This window comes from Eurosta solidaginis, chromosome 2 (assembly GCF_040869045.1).
Source record: "Eurosta solidaginis isolate ZX-2024a chromosome 2, ASM4086904v1, whole genome shotgun sequence".
Taxonomy (NCBI): domain Eukaryota; kingdom Metazoa; phylum Arthropoda; class Insecta; order Diptera; family Tephritidae; genus Eurosta; species Eurosta solidaginis.
Genome location: NC_090320.1, coordinates 75363662 through 75386594, shown reverse-complemented (window position 1 = coordinate 75386594; position 22933 = coordinate 75363662). Strand labels below are relative to the sequence as shown.

The 22933-nt window shown below is 37.2% G+C and overlaps 1 protein-coding gene across 2 annotated transcripts; it reads left to right on the top strand.

Annotated features, from left to right (window-relative positions):
- On the top strand, positions 1 to 22346 carry hook (hook microtubule tethering protein). 2 transcript variants are annotated; one of them, XM_067765761.1, is made up of 12 exons: positions 1 to 146; positions 211 to 276; positions 366 to 763; positions 823 to 1107; positions 1189 to 1440; positions 1993 to 2182; positions 2351 to 2472; positions 2554 to 2672; positions 20884 to 20936; positions 20996 to 21172; positions 21252 to 21354; positions 21424 to 22346. In XM_067765761.1, exons 1-12 carry the CDS (start codon positions 68 to 70, stop codon positions 21554 to 21556), a joined length of 1977 nt encoding a protein of 658 aa, XP_067621862.1. In that variant the 5' UTR covers positions 1 to 67; the 3' UTR covers positions 21557 to 22346. The 2 variants fall into 2 exon arrangements, with proteins under 2 accessions (XP_067621862.1, XP_067621861.1); XM_067765760.1 differs by having other exon boundaries at positions 339 to 763.
- Positions 22347 to 22933: the final 587 nt, after the last annotated feature.

Below are 22933 nucleotides of genomic sequence, written 5' to 3'. Positions count from 1 at the left end.
TCCACCTCTAGTTGCAATTTTCTCTTGATTTATTTTATACTTCTCATAGTTGGATAAAAGCATAATAATGGAAAGGGGTGATATGTGTCAAAGTTTAATTGAATGGTTCAATACGTTAAATCTATCCGCGCCGCATTCGAATTTAGGTAAGGTGTAACTAGACGTACGTGCTTAAAAGAGCTTAACATTTTCACCATGTACAATTTTTAGAAGAACTTTCCGATGGAGTGGCTCTGGCACAAGCCCTAAACCAGTTCGCTCCGGACGTTTTTACGGGTAAGTGTCAGAAATTCAGGAGAAATAACTAAAAAGCCGTAATAATCCTTTTACGTTTACAGGTGTTTGGTTGTCCAAAATAAACACAGGAATAAATTGGCGCTTGAGAATGAGCAATTTGAAGAAAGTTATTGAAGGTGTATATGATTATTACAGCGATGTATTAAGTTATTCATTAGCAGATTTTCCTCGACCTGATGCTCAACGTATTGCCGAAAAATGTGATCCTGGTGAGCTCGAGCGCTTATTACAGCTTGTACTAGGCTGCGCAGTAAATTGTGCTGCCAAGCAAGATTATATACGACAAATAATGTGCTTAGAAGAATCGCTTCAAGCTAATATAATGCGAGCACTGCAAGATCTTGAGTCAACTTGGCATGGAGACTGTCCATCTCGTAGTTCGTCAAGTATAGCTAATTTCGATTATAAAATATTGCAGGAAGAACGAGATGCTTTGGCTCAAAAGTGTTTTGAATCTGATAAAAAGGTATTTGGTGGAATTGAATTTTACTTAAAAAATGTTATTTTAAATTTGATATTTTATAGATTTTATTACTCATAGAAGAAAAATCTAATTTGCAACAAGAGCTCAATAAACTACAGCATGACGTTCATCGGTTGGAAAATACAACTGCTGAAATTGGTGATGATGGTGTATCACTGGGTCCTGTTCAAGCTGGTTCTGTGCGTTATTCTGAACTTCGTCGACAGCTCGATCGAATGAAAGAAGATCTTATACAATCAGATGCTGCACGAGAGGACCTGAAATTGAAGGTTCAGCAGCAAGAAAAGGAAATTCAAACCATACAACAGCGTAATGACGAGCTGATAGTAAATATCGTCCATAGTTATAATGCAACCAAAGATTTGCTATTTTCATTCACGTATTAATTTTATCTTTTTGCATTAAAGAAAAATACTTCTGAGTTAATGCAGCTTAAAGATGAAGTTGACGTGCTTAGAGAATCTAACGATAAATTGAAAGAGTGCGAAATCCAATTGGAAACATATAAGAAAAGACTCGAAGAATATAACGATTTAAAGAAGCATATCAAGATTTTGGAGGAAAGAAGTGCTGATTACGTACAACAAATAATGCAATTCGAAGAAGATGCTAAAAAATCGGCAACATTTAAGGGTCAAGTGGAGCTTTTCAAAAATAAGGTTCGCTATAAAAAACTGTTATTATTATTAATATCGTTATTATTATTAATTGCTGCTGTGTGCAATATCACCCTGTTTCGGCTTCCAGTTCGAAAGACACCTTCTCCAAACATATTCAAAAACGCCCATCATTATTTCTTTCGAAAACGACTCATATTAGATTTCTGCTGAAGTACGCCTTTCTCAAAATTTAACTACTTCATATCGAAATGTATTGAGACATACCGTTCTTCAAACCTGGAATAAAAGTTTTCTGACATAGGGCTTTGTCGAAACTGCAGCAGAGAAAGGGTGGTGTACTCTTCAGCAATCGGTATGATATTTACATCAGTGGTGGCCATATTGCTTTTGCAATCCACGCTGCTAACACTCGCAACCTATATACTCTAAACCTACCAGCGTAGCCCAGATAGAACCAAACAATATAAAATAAGTCGTGCCGGTTTGGCCACGACTCCTATAGTTACAATTTTAAGTTCAATTTAGAACTGATCTATTATGCTTCCAGTCAAAATTTTATATATATATATCTATAAACGTTTATTTATGTAGATTCAAGATTTACATTCCCAACTAGATGGAGAAATGAGTAAAAATTTAAAATTGGAGTTTGATAATAAAAATCTTGAAACCAATATAAGTGAATTACAACGTGCCAAGGAAAGCTTACTAAAAGAACGTGATAATCTACGCGAAGCTTTGGATGAACTGAAATGTGGACAGCTTTCAACGAGTTCTAGCAGTAAGTAGTGTAGATATTTATTTGTTTAAGTTGCGCTTACCCGTTTAAAGGGATTTTACCGTCAAAAAAGTCGGGGCCAGTCGCTTCTTCACAGAGCTAGTTGGTGCCAATTTTGTAGACTTTTAATAAGAATATTAGTACTTAGAACCAAATATTATTACGGATTAGGTTTAAATGGCAACACAATGTCCAAGGAGCTTCAGCCAACGGCGCTTGTTGAAAAATTGCATCGCCTTGAATTAGAAAATAAGGCATTACGTGAAGGCCAAGGTGGACAAACAGCGTTAACGGTATGTAGATACAGTTTAAATCAGTCCATTAAATTTTTTAATATATACTTATATTATATATATATATATATATGGAAACAGCAACTGTTGGATGATGCAAGTAAACGTAACGAAAATTTACGGGAACAACTGAAATCGGCGAATGAACGAATTTTGTCCTTATCACATGCATCACAGAGTGGTGATCCTAATCTTAAAGAGTAAGTATGTGGAACTTTTATAATTATCTTATATATATATGGGGTATTAGATTAGATTAGATTAGATTATTTATTTATTACGGCCAGAAGCCTAATTCGTAAATTTGAAAATATTACAGTTTTTTATCTTATAGCTAAGGTTTTACAATATTCATATAATTTTGTTTTAAATACTGTTATTTGGTTGCAACTTTTTATATCCATAGGCAGTTCATTGTAACTTTTCAGACCCTTGTAGAAAATGTTCTGTTGATCAATTTCAGTTCTAAAAAACGGCAATTTGAAATTATGTTTGCTCCTCGTATTTATGTTGTGAGTTTGCTCAACTAATGCTATATTTTTATTTAAATACTCAGGTACATTTCCATGTTTAATATTAAATATGAATTTCATGGAGTGGAAAAAAATCTTTTGTTTCACACTTAACCAGTCTAAAGTCTTCAACATGTCAGCCGTTCGTGTATCTCTAGGTTTCTGAAGAATAAATCTCATGCATCTATTTTGAAGCTTTTGGAGCTTGTCTACTTCTTTATCCGATATTATGAATAGAATGGACGGGCAGTACACGAAGTGCGGTTCTATAACTGATTTATATAAGATTATTTTGTACTTTTTCTGAATGAATTTCGTTGTTCTCTGCATCACTCCTATTTTATTAGCAGCTTTTTTAATTGTATAATTTATATGATCTTCAAATTTGAGTTTATTATCAATTATTATTCCTAAGTATTTTATACTGTTAACTCTTTGTATGATTTCATCATTTATTTTTAGCTCGGCTATATCCTCCTCATTGATATTCCTCCTTGTTATTATCATATATTTAGTTTTATTTATGTTTAGTTTCAGTCTATTACCACACAACCATTTATACAAGTTATTTATTTCATGTTGCATTTTGGCGAGTGCAGTATTAATATTATTTTCACTTATCATAATTAATGCATCATCCGCAAAAAGTCTAATTTCACAACCTTCGATAGCATTGACTATGTCATTTATGTATATAAGAAATAATATAGGTGCCAATACTGAGCCTTGAGGTAACCCTATGGGTACCTCTAATTCATCCGACGTCACAGCATTTATAACTGTTTTCTGCTTTCTCTGCTTCAAATAGTTGCGGAACCATTTAAGTTCAATATCAGTTATGCCAATCCGCTGCATTTTTTTTATTAATATCTCTCTATCCACCGTTTCAAAAGCTCTTTTGAGGTCAAGGAAAACTGAAACCACTACTTTTTTGTTGTTTAGCTCTTCTTTCCAATCAGATATCACCAAGTTCAGCGCTGTCTCACAGGAGTGTTTAATCCTGACTGTTGGTAGACTAATATATTATTTACTTCAAGATGATTCACCAACTGATTCTTAACAACGACTTCGAGAATTTTAGCATCACTTGGCAGGGTATTTATGGGTCTAAGTTCTTCAGGTTGCATTGTCTTTTTAACTTTTTCCACAGGTATTATTGTTGACGTTTTCCACATTTCAGGTACTACACCATCTTCTAAGCTGTTATTAATTATTTGAGCATAGAAATATCCGGTATACGATATACAATCTTTTAGTACACCTTCGGATAGCAGTTTTCTTCCACCTATTTTATATTTAAAGTCTGTTAAGATATTAATAACATCATCGGTGGTAATTTCAGCAAACTTTAATTTTGAATGGACTTGTGTATCCTCTAGTGCTACTTGACAGGTTTCGATGTTATTATTAATTTCAATCACACTGTTTACAAAAAATCTATTTAGACCATTCGCCAGATCGGTTTCGTTTTCAACCAGTATGCCATCCAGTATCACCTTTTTTATCCCTTCGTTATCTTTAGTTTGGTTAACCGTTTGTTTGAGATATTTCCACATTTCTTTAGCATTATATTCATTCAAAATGATTTTATTCTCCATATACTTTATTTTTTTCAATTTGACTAATTTTTTGTAAGACCTATTTATATTTTTATATTCATCCCACTCTCCAGTTTGTAACGCACGCGTGTACATATTGTATTTATATTTATTCATTTGTGCCAATTCTCTATCATACCATTTATTCATTAACTTAATATGCACTTCTTTCTCGTAGGTTAAACTTTCCATAGCCTGAATCATTATATTATTAATTAATTCGACTTTTACATCAATTGATAAGTTTATAGTAAAGTTGAAGTTAAATGATCTAAGGACGCTTATTAAAATATCACTATTATATTTGTCCCATGCTATGATTTTTTTGGTCAGTCTCATCTTGTATACTTTGGACGTTTTAATATTAAATTTTATAGTTTCATGATCAGATATTTTGTATTCCTGCAAATTATTACAGAGAATTTCATCCGAGTTTGAAAATAATAGATCAATTTTCGATTCACTTGTATCTGTGATTCGCGTATTAAATTCTATTTTTTGGCTCATCCCCATCACAGCAAATATCTCATTTAATTTAGTACTATATGTCGAAATGCAGTTCATGTTAATATTAAAATCACCGACTACTATATTATGGTTACTTTTTTCATATTTATCAATTAGAATTTCATTTAGGTATTCAACAAAAGCTGCATCACTAGTGCTCGGCGAGTGGTACAGAACTCCAATCTGCCACTTTTTATCAACCTTCTTCAGTTTTATTACAATGCACCAAACGTTTTCATTTATGTTATCATTATAGATTACTTTAACATCAATTGTACTATGTACATAAACTAACACACCTCCTGTGTGCCTACTGTGGGAATCACATCTTATCATTTTATAGGTTGCTATTTTTAATTCATTGTCTATAATATCTTTGGTTGTACAAGTTTCAGAGCACAGTATGATGCCTGGTCTATGAACTTCCGCCAACACTTCCAACTCTGATTTGTTAGCTACTAGGCTATTTATGTTTAAATAGATGCATTTAAAGTCATTGTTGATGTCCTTTGTGGATCGTTTTTGGTACTTTGATACTCTACGTTGCATAACATTAGCATGTTCCAGGTGAGCCAGTATTCCATCCCATTTCGACCAATTTTGAACCTGACCCCTTTAGAATTGGCTGAAAGTTTTTCTTCTTTTTCTAGCTTACGAAAGACGTTTTTCAGAATTTTTTCAAATTTTTTCATCCAACTCAAAAAAAGTTATGAATTTTTAAAAAAACACCGTTTTTGTTTTCAAAATGCTATAACTTTTTCAAAAATTGACCGTTTGGGATCTTTTTTTTTTAATTTGTTTTTAAATGTACTTTTCGGAAAAAATACAAAAAAATTTTTAAAGTTTTTTTTTTAATTTTTCAGTTTTTGCAGATTTTTCGAATTTCGCCATTTTTTTTTTCTCATAAAAAACTTCAATCAATTCTGCAATCATCCCCACTAATCCCGGAGTGGGCCCATTTTTTTAATATTTTTTTTTATTTAATTGAAAAAAAATTTCAAAAATAAAATTTTTTTTATCAATTTTATTTATATAACAAAAAATGTAAGAAAATGATTTTTAAGTATTCTTTTCTTTATATATTATGGTAATCTACCGTATACCGGCCTAATGCAGTTGCTGGCCAGCGAAAGCGAGTAATTTTAATCGTAGATTAAATGGCGAAATTCGAAAAATCTCGAAACACTGAAAAATTAAAAAAAAAAAACTTTAAACATTTTTTTGTATTTTTTCCGAAAAGTACATTTAAAAACAAATAATCCCAAACAGTAAATTTTTGAAGAAATTATAGCATTTTGAAAACAAAAACGGTTTTTTTTTTAAATTCATAACTTTTTTGAGTTGGATGAAAAAATTTGAAAAAATTCTGAAAAACGTCTTTCGTAAGCTAGAAAAAGAAGAAAAACTTTCAGCCAATTCTAAATGGGTCGTGTTCAAAATTGGTCGAAATGGGATGGAATACCCCATATGTATTTAACATTCTTAAACTCCCCAGATTTTAGGAATAAAATCTTACAAATTCTGGATTCAAGAAAGTTTTAAAGAGATGCTCAACAAACATAGATTTATGTTGTTCGTAGCTGTTGTGGCGGCAGAGCAACATTTAAATGTGGTTGTGCTTGCATGCCACACAAGACGTAGCTAGTCGAGACATTGGAGCGACTTGGAGCAATTGAAACTTATTTCGCCTTGCCCATTCACGTACAAACTTTCGCGAAGCCCTGGGCCCGTATTACGTGTTACGATCAGTGACTGAAAACCATTTTCACTCAAGCGATAACTATGCAACTGTCAAACCTTTTTTGCAAATTATAATAAATAATGGATCTAACGAGTACTATTTGTTGCTAGTTCAAATATGCCGTTAATCCAATCCACCTTTCAGAGCTATTGTGATTTAAAAAATGAGTTTCGATCATAACACGTAATACGGGCCCTGTTATAAATATTCCGACTATACTAGAAAAGTACTTGCTAACATATTTTGTGTTGTTGTAGCGATAAAGACACTCCCCGAAGGTCATGCTAAACCATGTAGCCATAAAGCCACGGGGCAGTAGCCCTGACCGCGTAGCCATGCCGATGCTTAAAAAACTTGGCAAAGAGGGACTCAATTATCTAGCGCATGTTTTCAACCTGTCCCTGACCACTTTCGTCATCTCCGAAGAATGGCTCGGGTGGTTCCCCTATTGAAGCCTGGGAAACCAGGTAACGTAGAAGAATCTTATCGTCCGATATCTCTCCTATCGCCAGTAGCCAAGACTCTTGAAGCCACTCTGCTTCCCTACTTCACGGCAAACTTGCGTCTTACCAATCATCAGCATGGCTTTCGAAAACTACATAGCACTACCACCGCGCTAAACGCCACTAACACGCAAATAAATTGCGGATTGAAAAAAAAAAACACCACCACAGAACATTACTCCTTGGGGTTTTGATACAGTCAACCACGGCACGTTACTGCAAGACCCTCTTCCCCCAGCGGGTTAGGGGGTTAGAATATACCCGCGGTAGGTATGCTTGTCGTAAGAGGCTACTAAAATACCAAATAGATTCAAAGGGTTGTGTAGCGCAATCCTTTCAAGGGGTTGCCAGCGCAATATATAGCTTCTCCAACTCAATTGTCAACCTCACCTATCCGTGGCGAATCCTGTTTCACTAGCAGCTGAGGCTCTGGCGACCCCGAACTCCTCATGGATCTAGGGGGTGGGAGGGCGGGCTGGCCTAGGAGGTCGCATAGGGTCATAAGAAATCGTTCCCGAGATGGTTGTTGTTGTTGTTGTAGCAATGTTTCGCCCCACCTAATAGCCGCGACAGATCACAAATTCTCATCAGTATCCTAGAACGGGAGTCCAAGGAAACTTACTGTTTCGACAGGGGTGGACCATAATGAAATGGGTGTTAGAGGCGTTGGTTCCACATTACAATCAAAGAGATGGTTGGTGTCATGTGGGGACACGCAAGCGGGGCATACATTTTGTATGTCGGGGTTGATTCTGGATATGTAAGAGTTTAACCTGTTACAGTATCCAGAACGAAGTTGAGCCAGAGTGACTCGCGTTTCCCTGGGGAGTATGCGTTCCTCTTCCGCATGTTTTGGGTACTGTTCCCCGAGTACTGGATTCACCGAGCAATTCCCGGCACAAAGGTCGGACGCCTGTTTGTGGAGTTCACCAAGGACCTGCTTGTGTTTTTTTGCTTCGTACGGCTGAGTTCTCAGGTGCCGTATTTCCTCAAAATGCTTACGGAGATGACTTCCTGAGTCCCTAGGCGGTGCTGGCTCGTCAATCAGATGTCTGTTGGAATGCCCAGGTTTCTGAGTATTCAACAGGAACTGTTTGGTTAGCATTTCATTTCTCTCCCTGATGGGGAGTATTCTCGCCTCATTATGTAGATGGTGTTCTGGGGACATAAGAAGACAGCCCGTGGCGGTTCTGAGCGCAGTATTTTGGCAGGTCTGTAGTTTCTTCCAGTGGGAAGTTTTAAGGCTTGGCGACCAAATAGGGGACGCGTAGCACGCAAACGGCTGGCCAATTGCTTTGTATGTGGTAATGAGCGTTCCTTTGTCTTTTCCCCAAGTACTACCAGCAATGGATTTGGGGATTTTATTACGGCTCTGGATTTTCGGAACAATTGCGGCTGCGTGCTCACAAAAATGTAGATCCTGATCAAACGTCACACCCAAGATTTTGGGGTGTAGGACAGTCGGTAGCGTAGTGCCATCGACGTGGATGTTCAAAATGGTCGACATTTGGGCCGTCCAAGTTGTAAATAGGGTCGCGGATGATTTAGTCGGTGATAATGCCAGGTTTCGCGAGGCGAAAAAACTGGAGAGATCAGGGAGGTAGCCGTTTATTCTATTGCAAAGCTCATCGATCTTTGGGCCGTTTCTGAATTGCACCGATGCCTGCCGACCACTCAGATAATTTGCGGTCCACCTTTTAAGACATGAGGGAAGGGTAGATCCTTCCAAGTCTTGCAGTAAAGTGCCATGGTTGACCGTATCAAAAGCTTTTGATAGGTCTAGCGCTACGAGTACTGTTCTATGGTGGGGCTTCTGATTTAAACCACAATTTATCTGGGTGCTAATGGCATTTAGCGCGGTGGTGGTGCTATGGAGTTTTCTAAAGCCATGCTGATGACAGGCTAGCTGCAAATTTGCTTTGAAGTGGGGGAGCAAGATGGCTTAAAGCGTCTTGGCTACTGGCGATAGGAGAGATATCGGGCGATATGATTCCCCTATATGGCACTTTGTCGCCAAAGGCGATGGAAACTTTGTCATTGTGGCTAGACGGATTCGATAGGGACTTTACAGTGGACCAAAGTTTACCTACACCGGCAGAGAGGTTAACACCGCTTAGGTGCTCCTCCCATTTCGCCCGCTTGTGTTCATCCACAAGCAATCTGATGCGTTGGTTTATATCCCTTATTTGGGGGTCGCCGGGATCGAGCTGTCTTATAAGGTCACGTTCTCTCGCTAAACTTGCGGCCTCTGCCGGGAAGTGGGGCCAAATTTTGAGAATTCTACCGGCGGGAATGAAACGAGCCGAGGGGGATTCAAGGGGTTGTGTAGCGCAATATATAGCTTCTCCAACCCAATTGTCAACCTCACCTTCGAGCGGCGAATCCCGTTTCACTAACAGACGAGGCTCTGGCGACCCCAAGCTCCTCATGGAACTTGGGGGTGGGGGAGGGAGGGATGGCCTGAATGTTTAATGTGGCCATATAAATCGTTCCCGAGATGGTCGGGCCAGCACCTTAATGGTGCTGTGTTACTGGAGCGTATCGGATCTGTATCCGACAAAGGACCATCACATCGATAACACTCCCCAAAGCCTTCGGGGAGTAACCTAATCGCTACAACAACAACAACAACAACAAACGAGCCGAGGCGGATTCAATGACCTTGCGGAAAGCACGCTCCCCTTGGCGGGCATCAGTTGGGATAGGGAGGGCAGCAAAGCGGTTGTCTGTAAAGGATTTGTATTCGTCCCACTTTCCTTTTTTAAAGTTAATGAAAGTGCGTTTTTCTGCGACGAAGAAGTCGGCGGGACGCTCGAGCGAAATAAGTATAGGCAGGTGGTCGGATGCCAATGTTAACATCGGCTGCCAGTTGACGCAGTTTACGAGTTCTGCGCTCACTATTGAAATATCCGGCGAACTGTGACAGCTTCCTACCATACGTGTGGGGGCGTCTCCGTTTATAGTGCAGAACGTCGTTTCTTCTATTTGATCCGCTAACATCTCACCGCTACTGTCCACCCGCAAGTTTGAATGCCATAGATCGTGATGGGCATTGAAATCATCTAAGATAATGCGATTGTTTCCAGTGAGTACGCCGCTGATATCAGGGCGGTATCCATTGGGGCAACAGGTGACAGGAGGGATGTAGATGTTGATGATTTCTAGATTTGCATCGCCCAACCGGACAGATAATCCTTGACGTTCTAAGACACTGTCCCTGCGGTCGATGTCGGGATCAAATATATGATATTGCACAGTGTGGTGTATGATAAACGCGAGGCCGCCTCTATTTCCGCTCTCGCGATCTTTTCTGTGGACATTATACCCAGAACAGGTGTGCAATGCAGATCTTGCTGTGAGTTTAGTCTCTTGAATCGCAGCAATGCGGATGTTGTGCCGCTTCATGAAGTCGACTTCCGTGATCTTTCCAGTTAATCCATTACAGTTTAACTGCAGAATTCTGAAGTGCATAGGGAGAGACGTCGTAACTCTGGGAGTAAGTGACGGGTGACTACGCCTGGGTTGTGGAAGGTCAGAACGCGATTGCTGTTGAGGCACTGCGACTAGACGTACTTGGGTAGACATTGGGGTACCCGGTGTATTTGGGTATGCGGCCTGGCAACATGGCGCAATGAAACCCGTCGGACGGTTGCCGTCGCGGAGACCAGAACATCTAGGAAAGTGGCACCGTCCATGGCAGGAGCTGCATTGGGCGGCTGTCGCAAACGTATATATTCTGTGCTGACAAACGGTGCAAAGGGAGGTAGGGACTAAGAGTCTGTTTCCCTGACCTACACAATTGCTGCCGGAAAAGAGGGGGGAAGAAGACGGGGGCAGGGGCTGATGCTCGGCATTGCTCCCGACTCTACTACGGAGATTGTAGGTATGAGTGGTAGCAGCTGTTTGAGTTGTTGGCGCCGTGGGGCGCGAGCAGCAGCGGGTACTTGTTGTGGCTTGCTGAGCAGCGGGGCTGCTGGAACGTAGTGGGGGGCGCTTAGGCGTAGACTACGGGACGCCCTTGGGCGTGAACAGTAAGGAGCCACAAAAGATTTATTAAAGTTACGTGGACGTCGGGTTTTAGGATCAAGCCCAGAACAACCTGTCCGATGCAACCATCCCTTACACGAGACACACTGAACAGAGTATGACCGTCCTAAAAAGATTCTTTCCCGGCAGATGCAGCAAAACCATTTCTCAGGACCGGGGTCAGGAGACGGACCCGGATTGGATTTGATACCTTCCCGGAGCAAGAGAATATGGAGCTGCTGGGAGGATGACAATTTGTGGGAGGGACGCAACAAATTAAATGGGGTTACACTGAGATGGCAGTCCTTGGTCGGGAAAAATCCCGAGTCGCTCCGGTACATAGAACCGACTGCCTTGGGAAGCTCAGTGTCATCATTACCAGTAGCGCCAATAACACCAAACTCGTGCCTGACACACAAAAGTCGTTTCACTCAATAGCGCAAGTGAAATGTACTACGCACTCACTACTAAGTAGCGTCAAAAATTCGCTTGGAGTCATTGCGTCAATGAGCTACCATTGAGCTGGCACCGCATTGGCGTTGACGCCATGCAATTTACATCACTAAAATTGCGCGAATGCCCAGGCTCATGACATTTTTAATCCTGATGGTGAAAACGAAGCAGGGACAAAACGTATGGTGTATTCCTGGCGCAGCCGTCCCCTCATCAATTCAGATGTCTCATTATCAATTTATGTATTCTCAATATGAAGTAACATTTTTCACTATCAATTTATATTTTCTCAATAAGAAAATACGCTCTCTCATTATCATATTTTATTTTCTCATTATAAAGTTGGATTTCCCATTATCGATTTGCGTTTTCTGAATACCCGTGTTTTTTTACACGCGTATACGTTTCGTTTGCCCGTGAAAAATAACGCCTATCCTCACTTAGATAATGCTTAGGAGACCCATCTAGAGGCTGTAGTTAAAGAGCAGCAGGGTTTACCGAAAAGCGGAGACACAACCCTCTGTTGTATTTCTGTTTATAAATAGTCGACGCGCATAGAATACAGAGAATTAGTGCAGAGGGTGACTATGTTTCAGTTATATCTGAATATAATGCGTATTGAAATTTAGTAGTACTAATTTTATACGTAGCAATTTCAGAGGTGTATTTAAAGTTTGTCGCTTAGCAGTTCATATAAAGTTTAAGCGTAAACTTATATAAGGTGTATTTTTTTTCAAGCGAGCTTGAAAAAAAACGCTTCAACTAGCTAAACAGTTTCATTATGCCGAAACCATACAGATGGAGGAGGTTTATCAGCTAATTGTTACTTTTTTTCGCTGCTATGACATTTCTACTTCTAGCGCAGTATGTTTTTGACACTCAACCAGAGAATTACAAAAACAAAATACATGAAATGCGTGTGTTTGTTTGTATGTATGTCACCCTATCGCCACGCTGTTATTTTGTTATTTTTGTTTATCTGCACATTCGTATGTTCATTTCATTCGCTCGTTCACAATAGTGCCCTATTTTTGAATATGCAACACTATACAACACTATCAATCAGGTCGACAATTACCTAAGCGGTTTCAACCAGGGATGCACCTTAACGTTAAGCTAATCGTTTATCAAAAAATTTCCACCGTTTCCGTTGAAACACTTCGAAATATTATCGATAAAGAAATTATCAAGATAAATTGTATCTCGTTTTTAACCGAAACGAAAAGCTTTCGTTAACGTTAAAAACGTGATATTTATGTTTGAATTGTGCTGGCAATGCTATAGCCATGGTGAAGCCGTAAGGTGGTAACAGCGAGCGGACATACACACACAAACTCCATGTAATTTGTTTGTGTAATTCGTTGGTGGTAATGTCAAAAACACTGAGAAATGTTTGTACTGTCAAAATTCATGCGAAAAGTTGCAATCAGCTTGGCTAATACTAGGTTCAAACACACACCAAATTGGCAATTTATACTATTTGGGCAATTTATTACGCAATTTATCATATATTAAATTGTAATAATAAATTGCCAATTTAAAAAAAATTGCGTAATAAATTGTTTCAAACTGCAAATACAACCTTGTAAAGTGTGTTTATTGAGTAGATTTCAACGTCAGTTGCGCATGGCTGAACTATATGGTTGGCTCATCTCATCAGCTGATTTTATGTCTTTCATTTCACTGGAGTAGGGATTGTCAAAAGATGATGGAAAACTCAAAATTAAACCAAAACATTGAACACATTTTCGTACAACACACAAAAATTTCAAAATTTTATGTTTTCATTCCATTTCATTCGCTTAATACCAACACGCACATTTTGACAGTCTGAACAAAGGTATGTTCTTGCTGTAGAGATGAGCCAACCAGCTATCAAATTACTATTGTGTAAGCTAAATCGAGTTGTATGAACAGCACTCAATTCAAATCGAAATTTCCTCAATTTATTTTTCTGTTTGAACATAGTATAATGCTTTCACCTTTAATGACTCCGCCATCAAGCAGCTTTGCCAGCATAGTTTGAAATTAATAATCAACATAAACGATTTGATTTCGTTTTGATATGGCAGAAAATGAAACAAAATCATTTCGTTAATTTGACGTTCTTAACGTTAATAAACGAAACGAAATGACTTTGTTTCGTTTATTAACGTTAATTATCGTAACGAAATGATATCGGTTCGTTGGTTAAGCATGCCTGGTTTCAACTGAAAGCGCTTAGCCAACTCAACTCGATTACTTTTTATTGTTGCTTTCCATGCAATTCGGTAAGCTAGCTAGTGTTTTAATTGTACTAGTTAGCAACGAAATACAGCTATAGATGAGAAAAAAACACAGCTAATATAAACAAGGACTGATATAAGAATAAAGATGTTGCATGCGCGAACTTCAGTGGAAAAATTCTAGTAGGTCACTTCCACCACACCAAAAACTTTAACACAATTTTTAACATAATTTAAGCACACAAAATACACTGATTGTAGTTTTAGAGTGTAAAAATGTAAATTCTGAACAGATTAGCTGAATAAAGTGTACAAATAATTGTTAAATAACAAATACAGGCAGTGGTAGTTTAACAAATTCTGCTGTGGTAAGTGGTGAATGTGACCTACTAGAGGTTTTGTGAAGCTTGCTTCACACTATTTTTCGTCCCTGCAACATCTTTATTCTTCGATAAGTCTTTGTATAAACTTATATTTCTCAATACAAAGTTATATATTCTCATTATAAACTGGAAAAGGTGTAGTGCATAAACGAACTGTCAAATTTTGTATGAAAAATCATTTACAACATTTCATGGTGTAGACGCGATAAACTCAAAGAAATGCAACCTTGCAAACAACAGCCGTCATTTTTATGTGTAAAAATTCTATGATACAACGAACGCTAACGCGGCTAGGCTGTTATCGGTAAGTGTTGCATACTTTTCTGCGCACTTGGTTTTGTTTTACAGATTTTTGGCGATGGAATTTTACCTAAGCGAAAGTTAGAATTTTATTTTAAAACAGATTTAACCCACAGAGCAGAGATCTGCAACCAGTAGTTGTAATCTGAACGCGACATAGGCAAAGTCACAATAAAATATGATTCTAAGTTAGTTAACACTCGAATAGAAGAACTTGACTGTTCAAAGTTGACTTCGAAGAAACCTTGTAATGTTGATGCATTAAAAGAAATGGATAGGATGAGAAACGTTACAAATAACTAAGTAAAGATTACACAATTAATTTAAACAATATTTCACCCTACTAAAAATTTAAAAAAAAAAATCATATTTAAATTAAATTTAAGAAAAAAGCTTTTCTAAGAACAAGCTTCTATTACTTGTTAATAGAACGAACTAAAAAGTAAAAAATAAAATTAAAGAAAAAAAACTTTTTTAAAAATAAGCTTTTATTATTGGTTAACAAAATTAACTAAAAAGTAAAAAATAAATTGACTGTAAAGAAATATAACACCTTATAAGTTCATTGTAACCTGTAACGATAATTAGGCTTTTTCGTCTGCGACAAAAAAATTCTATATTGTACATAATTATATATTTTTAACATTAAAACTTTACACCTAAATTATTAAATCTCACAGTTTATATCACAGTCCTAATTGTTCTAATAAAAAGCGTGTTAAATTTTGATGGTATAATTAAGCACATTTAGGACCTCCTTTTCTTGCTATCACAATGTAACACGCTTTTATTAGAACAATTAGGACTGTGATATAAACTGTAAAATTTAATAATTTAGGTGTAAAGTTTTAATGTTAAAAATATATATTTATGTACAATATAGAATTTTTTTGTAGCAGACGAAAAAGCCTAATTTTCGTTACAGGTTACAATGAACTTATAAAGTGTTATATTTCTTTACAGTCAATTTATTTTTTACTTTTCAGTTAATTTTATTAACCAATAATAAAAGCTTATTTTTAAAAAAAATTTGTTTCTTATTTTTGTTGTTTACGGCCTTTGGATTATAACTTTTTAAACATTATATTTCTTTACAGTCAATTTATTTTTTACTTTTTAGTTAATTTTATTAACCAATAATAAAAGCTTATTTTAAAAAATTTTTTTTTTCTTATTTTTGTTGTTTACGGCGTTTGGATTATAAGTTTTTAAATATAAACGAGCTCTAGGCCAAATATTTGTATATTCTTAATAAAACACAATACGTGAATTTTTAATATACAATTATATTATTTAATTTGTCGATATTTCGACTTCAGTCTGACATATTGCATTCAACAATTCCTGATGATGACTTCAGACTGAAGTCGAAAATTGACAAATTAAATAATATAATTGTATATTAAAAATTCACGTATTGTGTTTTATTAAGAATATACAAATATTTGGCTTAGAGCTCGTTTATATTTAAAAAGCTTTTTTTTTCTTTAATTTTATTTCTGTTTTGTTTGTTGATAATTTAGCTTATTGTTCTGTAAATTGAATTGAATTTTTTACGCATATTTGGTGAAATTTCCGTTTAAAATATTTTATTATTGTATCTAATTGTAATGCAAGTGGGTACACAATATTTTTGGTTTTTCCGTTCGGTGCATAGATAAAAAAATTTGTTGGCGTGTCAACTCTAGAGCAAGCAACGTATAGCTGGCCATGGGAAAAGTACGGACTCTCTAAATTTAATCCTGCAACAGTAAGCGATTGTCCTTGTGCTTTGTTGATTGTAATTGCAAAAGCAAGGCGTACAGGAAACTGTAAGAGCTTAAAATTGAATAGCAAATCTGTAGGAATCATTGGATCCGTGGTATGAGCACATTTTTGCTTTTACCACTGATGATTGTTGCTTTGATTACATTCGTCATTAATTTCTTAACGCAGTCTGGTTCCATTGCACAATTTTGGTGGGTCTAAATTCCGAAGAAGCATGATTCGTGAGCCAATTTTTAAAGTTAATATATGCGCAGGCATTCCAGGTGGTTCTAAAGAGTTTAGAAATTCAGTTGGATAATTCACAATGTGATCTTCATCTGTAACTGTGTCGATCGATTTATATTTTATTTATTTATTAAAGTCAACACAGACACAAAGCGGTGACTACTGGATATAAGATACAACACAAAGCGGTGACTACTGGATATAAGATACAATACAAATAACAAGGAAAAAAAAAAAAAACATAAGTGTAAAAACAAAATTTGAACTAAAAACTTAAATAATAAACCATCAAATTAATTAAGTAAAATTTTAATTAATACATAGGTTAGGTAAGGTTGAACTGGTCGGTCCATGAGGACCTCACATAGTCTGATTGAGTCCGTAGTGTTACCAGAAGTTCGTTTTAACGACCAAACTGAAAACCTAGTTCTGACAGCTGTATCACTCCTAATAGCTGGAGTCTTAGCCTGGCAAGTGCAGGGCACGAGCACTAATTAATACATAAATAAAATCAAAAATAAAAATTTGTTAAAATTAATATTGAAATAAAATTGACATCTTATTTAAAAATCTTTAAAAATATCATGCCAGACGTGAGAGTATTTCCTTACGGATAGCAGCAATCGAATACTCAAAACTAATACAGTTGTACAGTTCATTATAGCGCGAGCACCAATTACGAAGAGGGCCATATTTCGCAAAATTACGCCGGAGAATGGATAAATGAAAGAGTACATAGTGTCTTGTAGTTCTCGCAGGAACAGAAAAATTCAGGCTGCTCACAAGGTCAGTGGAGTCTATCTCACCGATAATCAGTTTATGAAGGAACATTATCCCGAGTATGAAAGTCCTTCGTGTTGATCGAAGGAACCTATAGCCAAAATCTGGTGATGATTGAAGTGTGGGAAATACGTTTCCATAGGGAACACACGCACAGAATTTGATTTTTATATATATAGATGTAGATAGCTGTAGCTAACACATTTTTTTAACGACGGCAGATTACTAAACGCCCAAAAGGAATAACAGCCAAACTCAACAATGCAGTCAAACTTTAGGTGTTAAAATGACCTAAGTTTGTACGGCAGCCATAGTTATAAAAAATCCCATTTGTAGGGAAGGTGGCACGCCCCTTTTTTCCCCATTCCACAATTTACTGGAGGTGTTAGGACTTAACGTCACATAGCTCCTTACCAATTTTCATGATCCTACCATTACTACATCCAGAGATATTCAGTATGATATATTCCATTTGTATGAGAGGTGCCACACCCAATTCTTTTTTTCCCAATTCCACATTTTCTTAGTGGTGTTAGGGATTGACCTCATATAACTCCTTACTGAATTTTAATGTTCTGGAATGTATACCTTCAAAGTTATGCAGTACAAACACTCCACTTGTACGGGAGGTGCCACGCCCCTTTTAAATATCGAAATAATTTTTAGCCTAAAACCTTCCTGTTGATCGAAGGAACCTATAACCAAAATTTGGTGATGATTGAAGTGCGGGAAATACGTTTCCGTAGCGAACACACCGACACACCGAATTTGATTTTTATATATATTGTGATGACTATTACCATCTCTAAGCTGTTACTAAGTAAATGCACAACAACAGAAACATTAAACAAGCTACATAAACACATTAAAAATCATTTACCCACATACAACGAAGAGATAACTCACATACAGATGTAGTCATCGGTCGAAATAATACTCACATATACACGCGCATATGGCTATGCGAGAGGCTATAAACTACAGATACACGCGTATAGCTGGTAACCAAGTAGAAAATTATAGCCGAAGAAACGTCTAGACATTTTGGCAGAGAGTATAAAAGCAGCAGAAGCTGAGTAGTCAGTAATCTGTTTGATTTAAGCACGATATCAGTTGCGAAGTGAAGTTTAACTGCGAAGTACTTTCAAAGTAGTCTAATAAAGACCATTTTGTAATACAGAATATTGGAGTGTTTTATTTAATAGTTTAGCGGTACGAACGTAAGTAGAAGGTTGCAAATAAGCGGAATTTTCCTAAATTCGTTACAATTGGTGTCAGAAGAGGAATTTTTAAAAAAATTCCAGAGGACAATAAGGACATGGCAAAGTGGAGTGAATTGAAGATCCTGCAACTGAAGAAGGAGTTGGAGAGCCGTGGATTGAATACAACCGGCAATAAACTCGAACTTCAGGGACGACTACGAGAGGCAATGGAATCAGAAGGATTTAACGTGGAAGAGTATATCTTTCATATTGATGGCGATGAGACAACAAACATGGAAGAGAAAAACGAAACATCGCAGACAGTTACCAGCACAGACTAGAACATGACATTGGCTGCAATCTCTGCACAAACATCGACAGTAACATCCAAGATGGAAGCACAACTGGAATCGCAGGAGACACGTATAACATCTCAACTGTAATCACAGGAGAACCGTATAACATCGAATATTGACGCACAAGGAACGCGTATTTCAGAAATGTCAATACAGATTACATCCAAGATTGAAGCACAAGAGGTACGAATATCCGAAATGTCGACGCAAATTTCAGCACAGATATCATCGCAGATCTCGGCGCAACTTGAAGAGCAAGAAGGATGTATTTCTTCGAAGTTGGAGGCGCAGGATACAAAAATTTTACAACTCGAGGACAAAATCGATGCCGAGATTGAAACATTGAGAGGTCGCATACAGAAGTTGCAACTAAATCGCCCAGCAGTTTCAGCATGTAATCCAAAGGTAAAATCACCATCTTTTGACGGTTCTGTTCCTTTCCAGGTGTTTAAGCTTCAGTTTGAGAAGATCGCAACAGTGAACAGCTGGAATGCTGAAGATAAAGTTGCTGCACTGTTCGTGGAATTGAAAAGGCCTGCAGCTGAAATCTTGCAGACGATTCCAGAGTAGGAACGGAACAACTATGAAACATTGATGAGCGCTCCAGAGAGGCGATACGGAAGCGAATACAAGAAACAGATATACCAAATTGAGTTGCAAAACCGTTACCAAAAATCGAATCAGACTTTGCAGGAGTTCGCATCGGATGTCGAAAGGCTGGCCCATCTAGCAAATGCCGACGCACACGTGGAATACACCGAGAGGGTAAAAATCCAGAGTTTTATAAATGACATACGGGACGTGGAAACGAAGCGGGTCGAAAACGCAAAGCTGGAGGAGATACGAAAGAGCGAGTCAGATTTAAAGATCGAGAACTTGCCCCAGCTATTGAATGTCCTGTGATATCTGTCTCGCAAATTCGAGGAAAATCGATCAGTCTTTCCGTCAAAGGAAATGTGGATGGCAAGGAGCGGGTACTGACTGTAGATACAGGCGCATATCATTCTTTAATCCGGTCTGATTTGGTGAACAGGAGAGTAAAGCCATTACCTGGAGCAAGGTTGCGTACGGTCACTGGCGAGTATAACCGAGTCCAGGGAGAAGTGATATGTGAAGTATTACTTAGAAAGGTCACGGTTCTACACGAATTCGTTGTGGCAGAGACTGTTGATGAAGTCATATTGGGAATGGACTTCTTAGTTCACCATAACATCAGGATCGATATACAGAGAAGGATTATGCGCTATAACAACCAGTATGTGCCACTTAACTTCAGTTTGAAGAAGGGGTCCAGAAGTAAGCGAGTGCTGCTGGAGGCGATTAGACAAAGACCACTAAAGTCAAAGGCAGTAGATCGGGCAAAGGTTGATGGATCGAATGGGCCAAATAAAGCGAAATCAAAGATACCTGCGAGAGAAACATGGGCATTGACAACCCCAAATGGACTTTCAAAGTAGTCTAATAAAGACCATTTTGTAATACAGAATATTGGAGTGTTTTATTCAACAGTTTAGCGATACGAATGTAAGCAGAAGGTTGCATATAAGCGGAAGTTTCCTAAATTCGTTACAATATAGATGATCGGAACGTAGTAAAATTGCAATGCCATTTTAAATGCATGTCGACTCCCACTCTAGCTGGAAATAAATGTTTCGAAAGAGTTTGAGAAATCGTTTCGTTTCATGTAGTGTAAATTGAGCAAAAGGAAATTATAGAATTTATTCTCGAATTTAAAGCGACTTATTCTGAGTTTTTGGTATATAACTTGCCTCTCAGTGAAAACGTGTAATTAACATTGCTAATAATACGTATATATTTTCATTACAATTTTAGGTTTGAGTTTGGCAAACAAATTAAACAGCTAATGGAATTGAACGAGCAGAAAAGTAAATATGTCTGGGCTGATAAAATTAAAAATAAGTAAATTTTTTAAATTTCATTTTAGCGCTTCAGCTAGAAGAATCAGTTTCGCAGAATGTGTCCTTACAAAGCAAGATAACACAATTGGAAAGTACACTTAGTACACGTGAGCAAGAGCTTTTGGCTTGCGATACCAAATATCGAAAATGTGTTACAAAGGCGAAAGAAGTGATAAAACATCTAGATCCCAACATGGCTAGTGGTAAGATTATAAACCCAAATGAAATTCATAACTGACTTCTTAATTCGCTAAATATTTACTAACGATTTCATCGACGTAGTCATCGAAGTTAGCTTACTGGAAAGGCCTCAAGACAGTGAAGATGAACCAAAGCCAAGAATGAGCACTGCAGAAGAGCAATTAATGACAACCGCTTTTTATAGGTATTTTAATGCATGTTGTTAGTTTGCTTCGTATTCATAAGTTGACTTGTAATTAAATTTGTGTTATAGGTTAGGGGTGAATGCGCAACGAGACGCGGTCGATGCCAAACTTGCATTACTAATGGGGCAAGGACAAACATTTTTAGCTCGTCAACGGCAATCTGCTCCTCGAAAGTCATTAGCAACATTTAAGAATAAATAGAGTTCGGATTCATGAAGACGACGAAGCAAATAAATTTGCTATAGCTCTCTTAAGAAATATGCACATAATCACTAACTACCGATCTATATCTACATAAAGATTCAATAACAGCTGCAGTACTAATCAAAAAATACCTTCATCAAAGCGGAAATTGCCTTCAGTACATGAGTGGATTAATCTGTTGTTTGTGTTGTCGGAACAGTCTGGCTTTTTCGATAATCGCTATATGTATGTAGGTGAAAGGAACGGAGATGGAAAATTTGCATGAAAAACTTGTATTTTGACCTATTTTATATAGAAATTGTCATGCTAATTTTGAAATTTATCTGTCCGGCAAACACGGTATTTGTATACAAAATGTTTATGTAGGCAGATTTATCTTGAACGGCAAATTAGAAAATGGCCATAACGAAAGTATTTCCTGTATTTAGGAGCTTCGCTCCAGACCTCCTTTGCACTTAACTCCCAACTTCAGACCAAAATGTATCTCGGCTCATTTGTGAGTAGAAACAACCAGTATTTCTTAGATCTTTCCTGTATCGTAAAAAAAAAAAAAACAAATCATTTATGAAAGCTATTTGAATATATTTTCACATTGTTAATATCAAATTTAGTTGTACATATGCATCAATATATCCGAAAGTAAATTAAACTCACATACAGGTCTAACATCTAAGAGCAGTGGTTGGCATTCTCAAACTTGCAAACAATTTATTTCGTGAATATGTCTGCCACCATAGAACTTAATAAAATATAAAATGATGTTAGGAACCATTGTAAAAGCATTGCATTTAATTAAGGCTATTGATTTTTTATTACGTCAGTATTTTTATACACAAGCAAACAACAATTACACAGGCCGACAGCATCTCAGACCCAGAAACCAGACTATATATTTCCGAAGGTCTATGATGCGCTGAATCCAAATTTGTAGCCTTGCAGATGTTTCCTTTCACCAAAATTAAAGGGCGGTATCTTTAAATACAAGTCTTCTTCTTTCAAATGGCGCTGAGTTTGCTCAAGTATCATTTTTTTTCGTTGAGATATCGTATTTTGCAATTTTTATGTTTCTAAATTTTACTAAATTTCTTGAATTGAGTCTTCTTTTTCTTAAAATTTTGTCTCACACTATAAGTGTGCTAACTCACCACACCCCTACACTTTCTAACCCTCGGGTACCAAGTCACACACAGCCCTAACCCCCAGAAACCACCCCTATCATACCGCAACCAAGCTAACCCGCTATACCCTGGGAACAGCGTTTACTCGCATATTTTTCATAAAATAACGGTGTTTTTTGCACTTTTAGGTTAGAATATCTTAAAAACCAAATATGATAGAGCAATTCTGAGGCCAAATTTGGATTCAGCGCATCAT

Coding starts and splice junctions, on each gene's coding strand:
- hook (XM_067765760.1), top strand. CDS start 68: ATGGAAAGGGGTGATATGTGTCAAAGTTTAATTGAATGGTTCAATACG. Junction 277..338: donor CGCTCCGGACGTTTTTACGG/GTAAGTGTCAGA, acceptor TTACGTTTACAG/GTGTTTGGTTGTCCAAAATA. Junction 2,183..2,350: donor GCTTTCAACGAGTTCTAGCA/GTAAGTAGTGTA, acceptor ATTACGGATTAG/GTTTAAATGGCAACACAATG.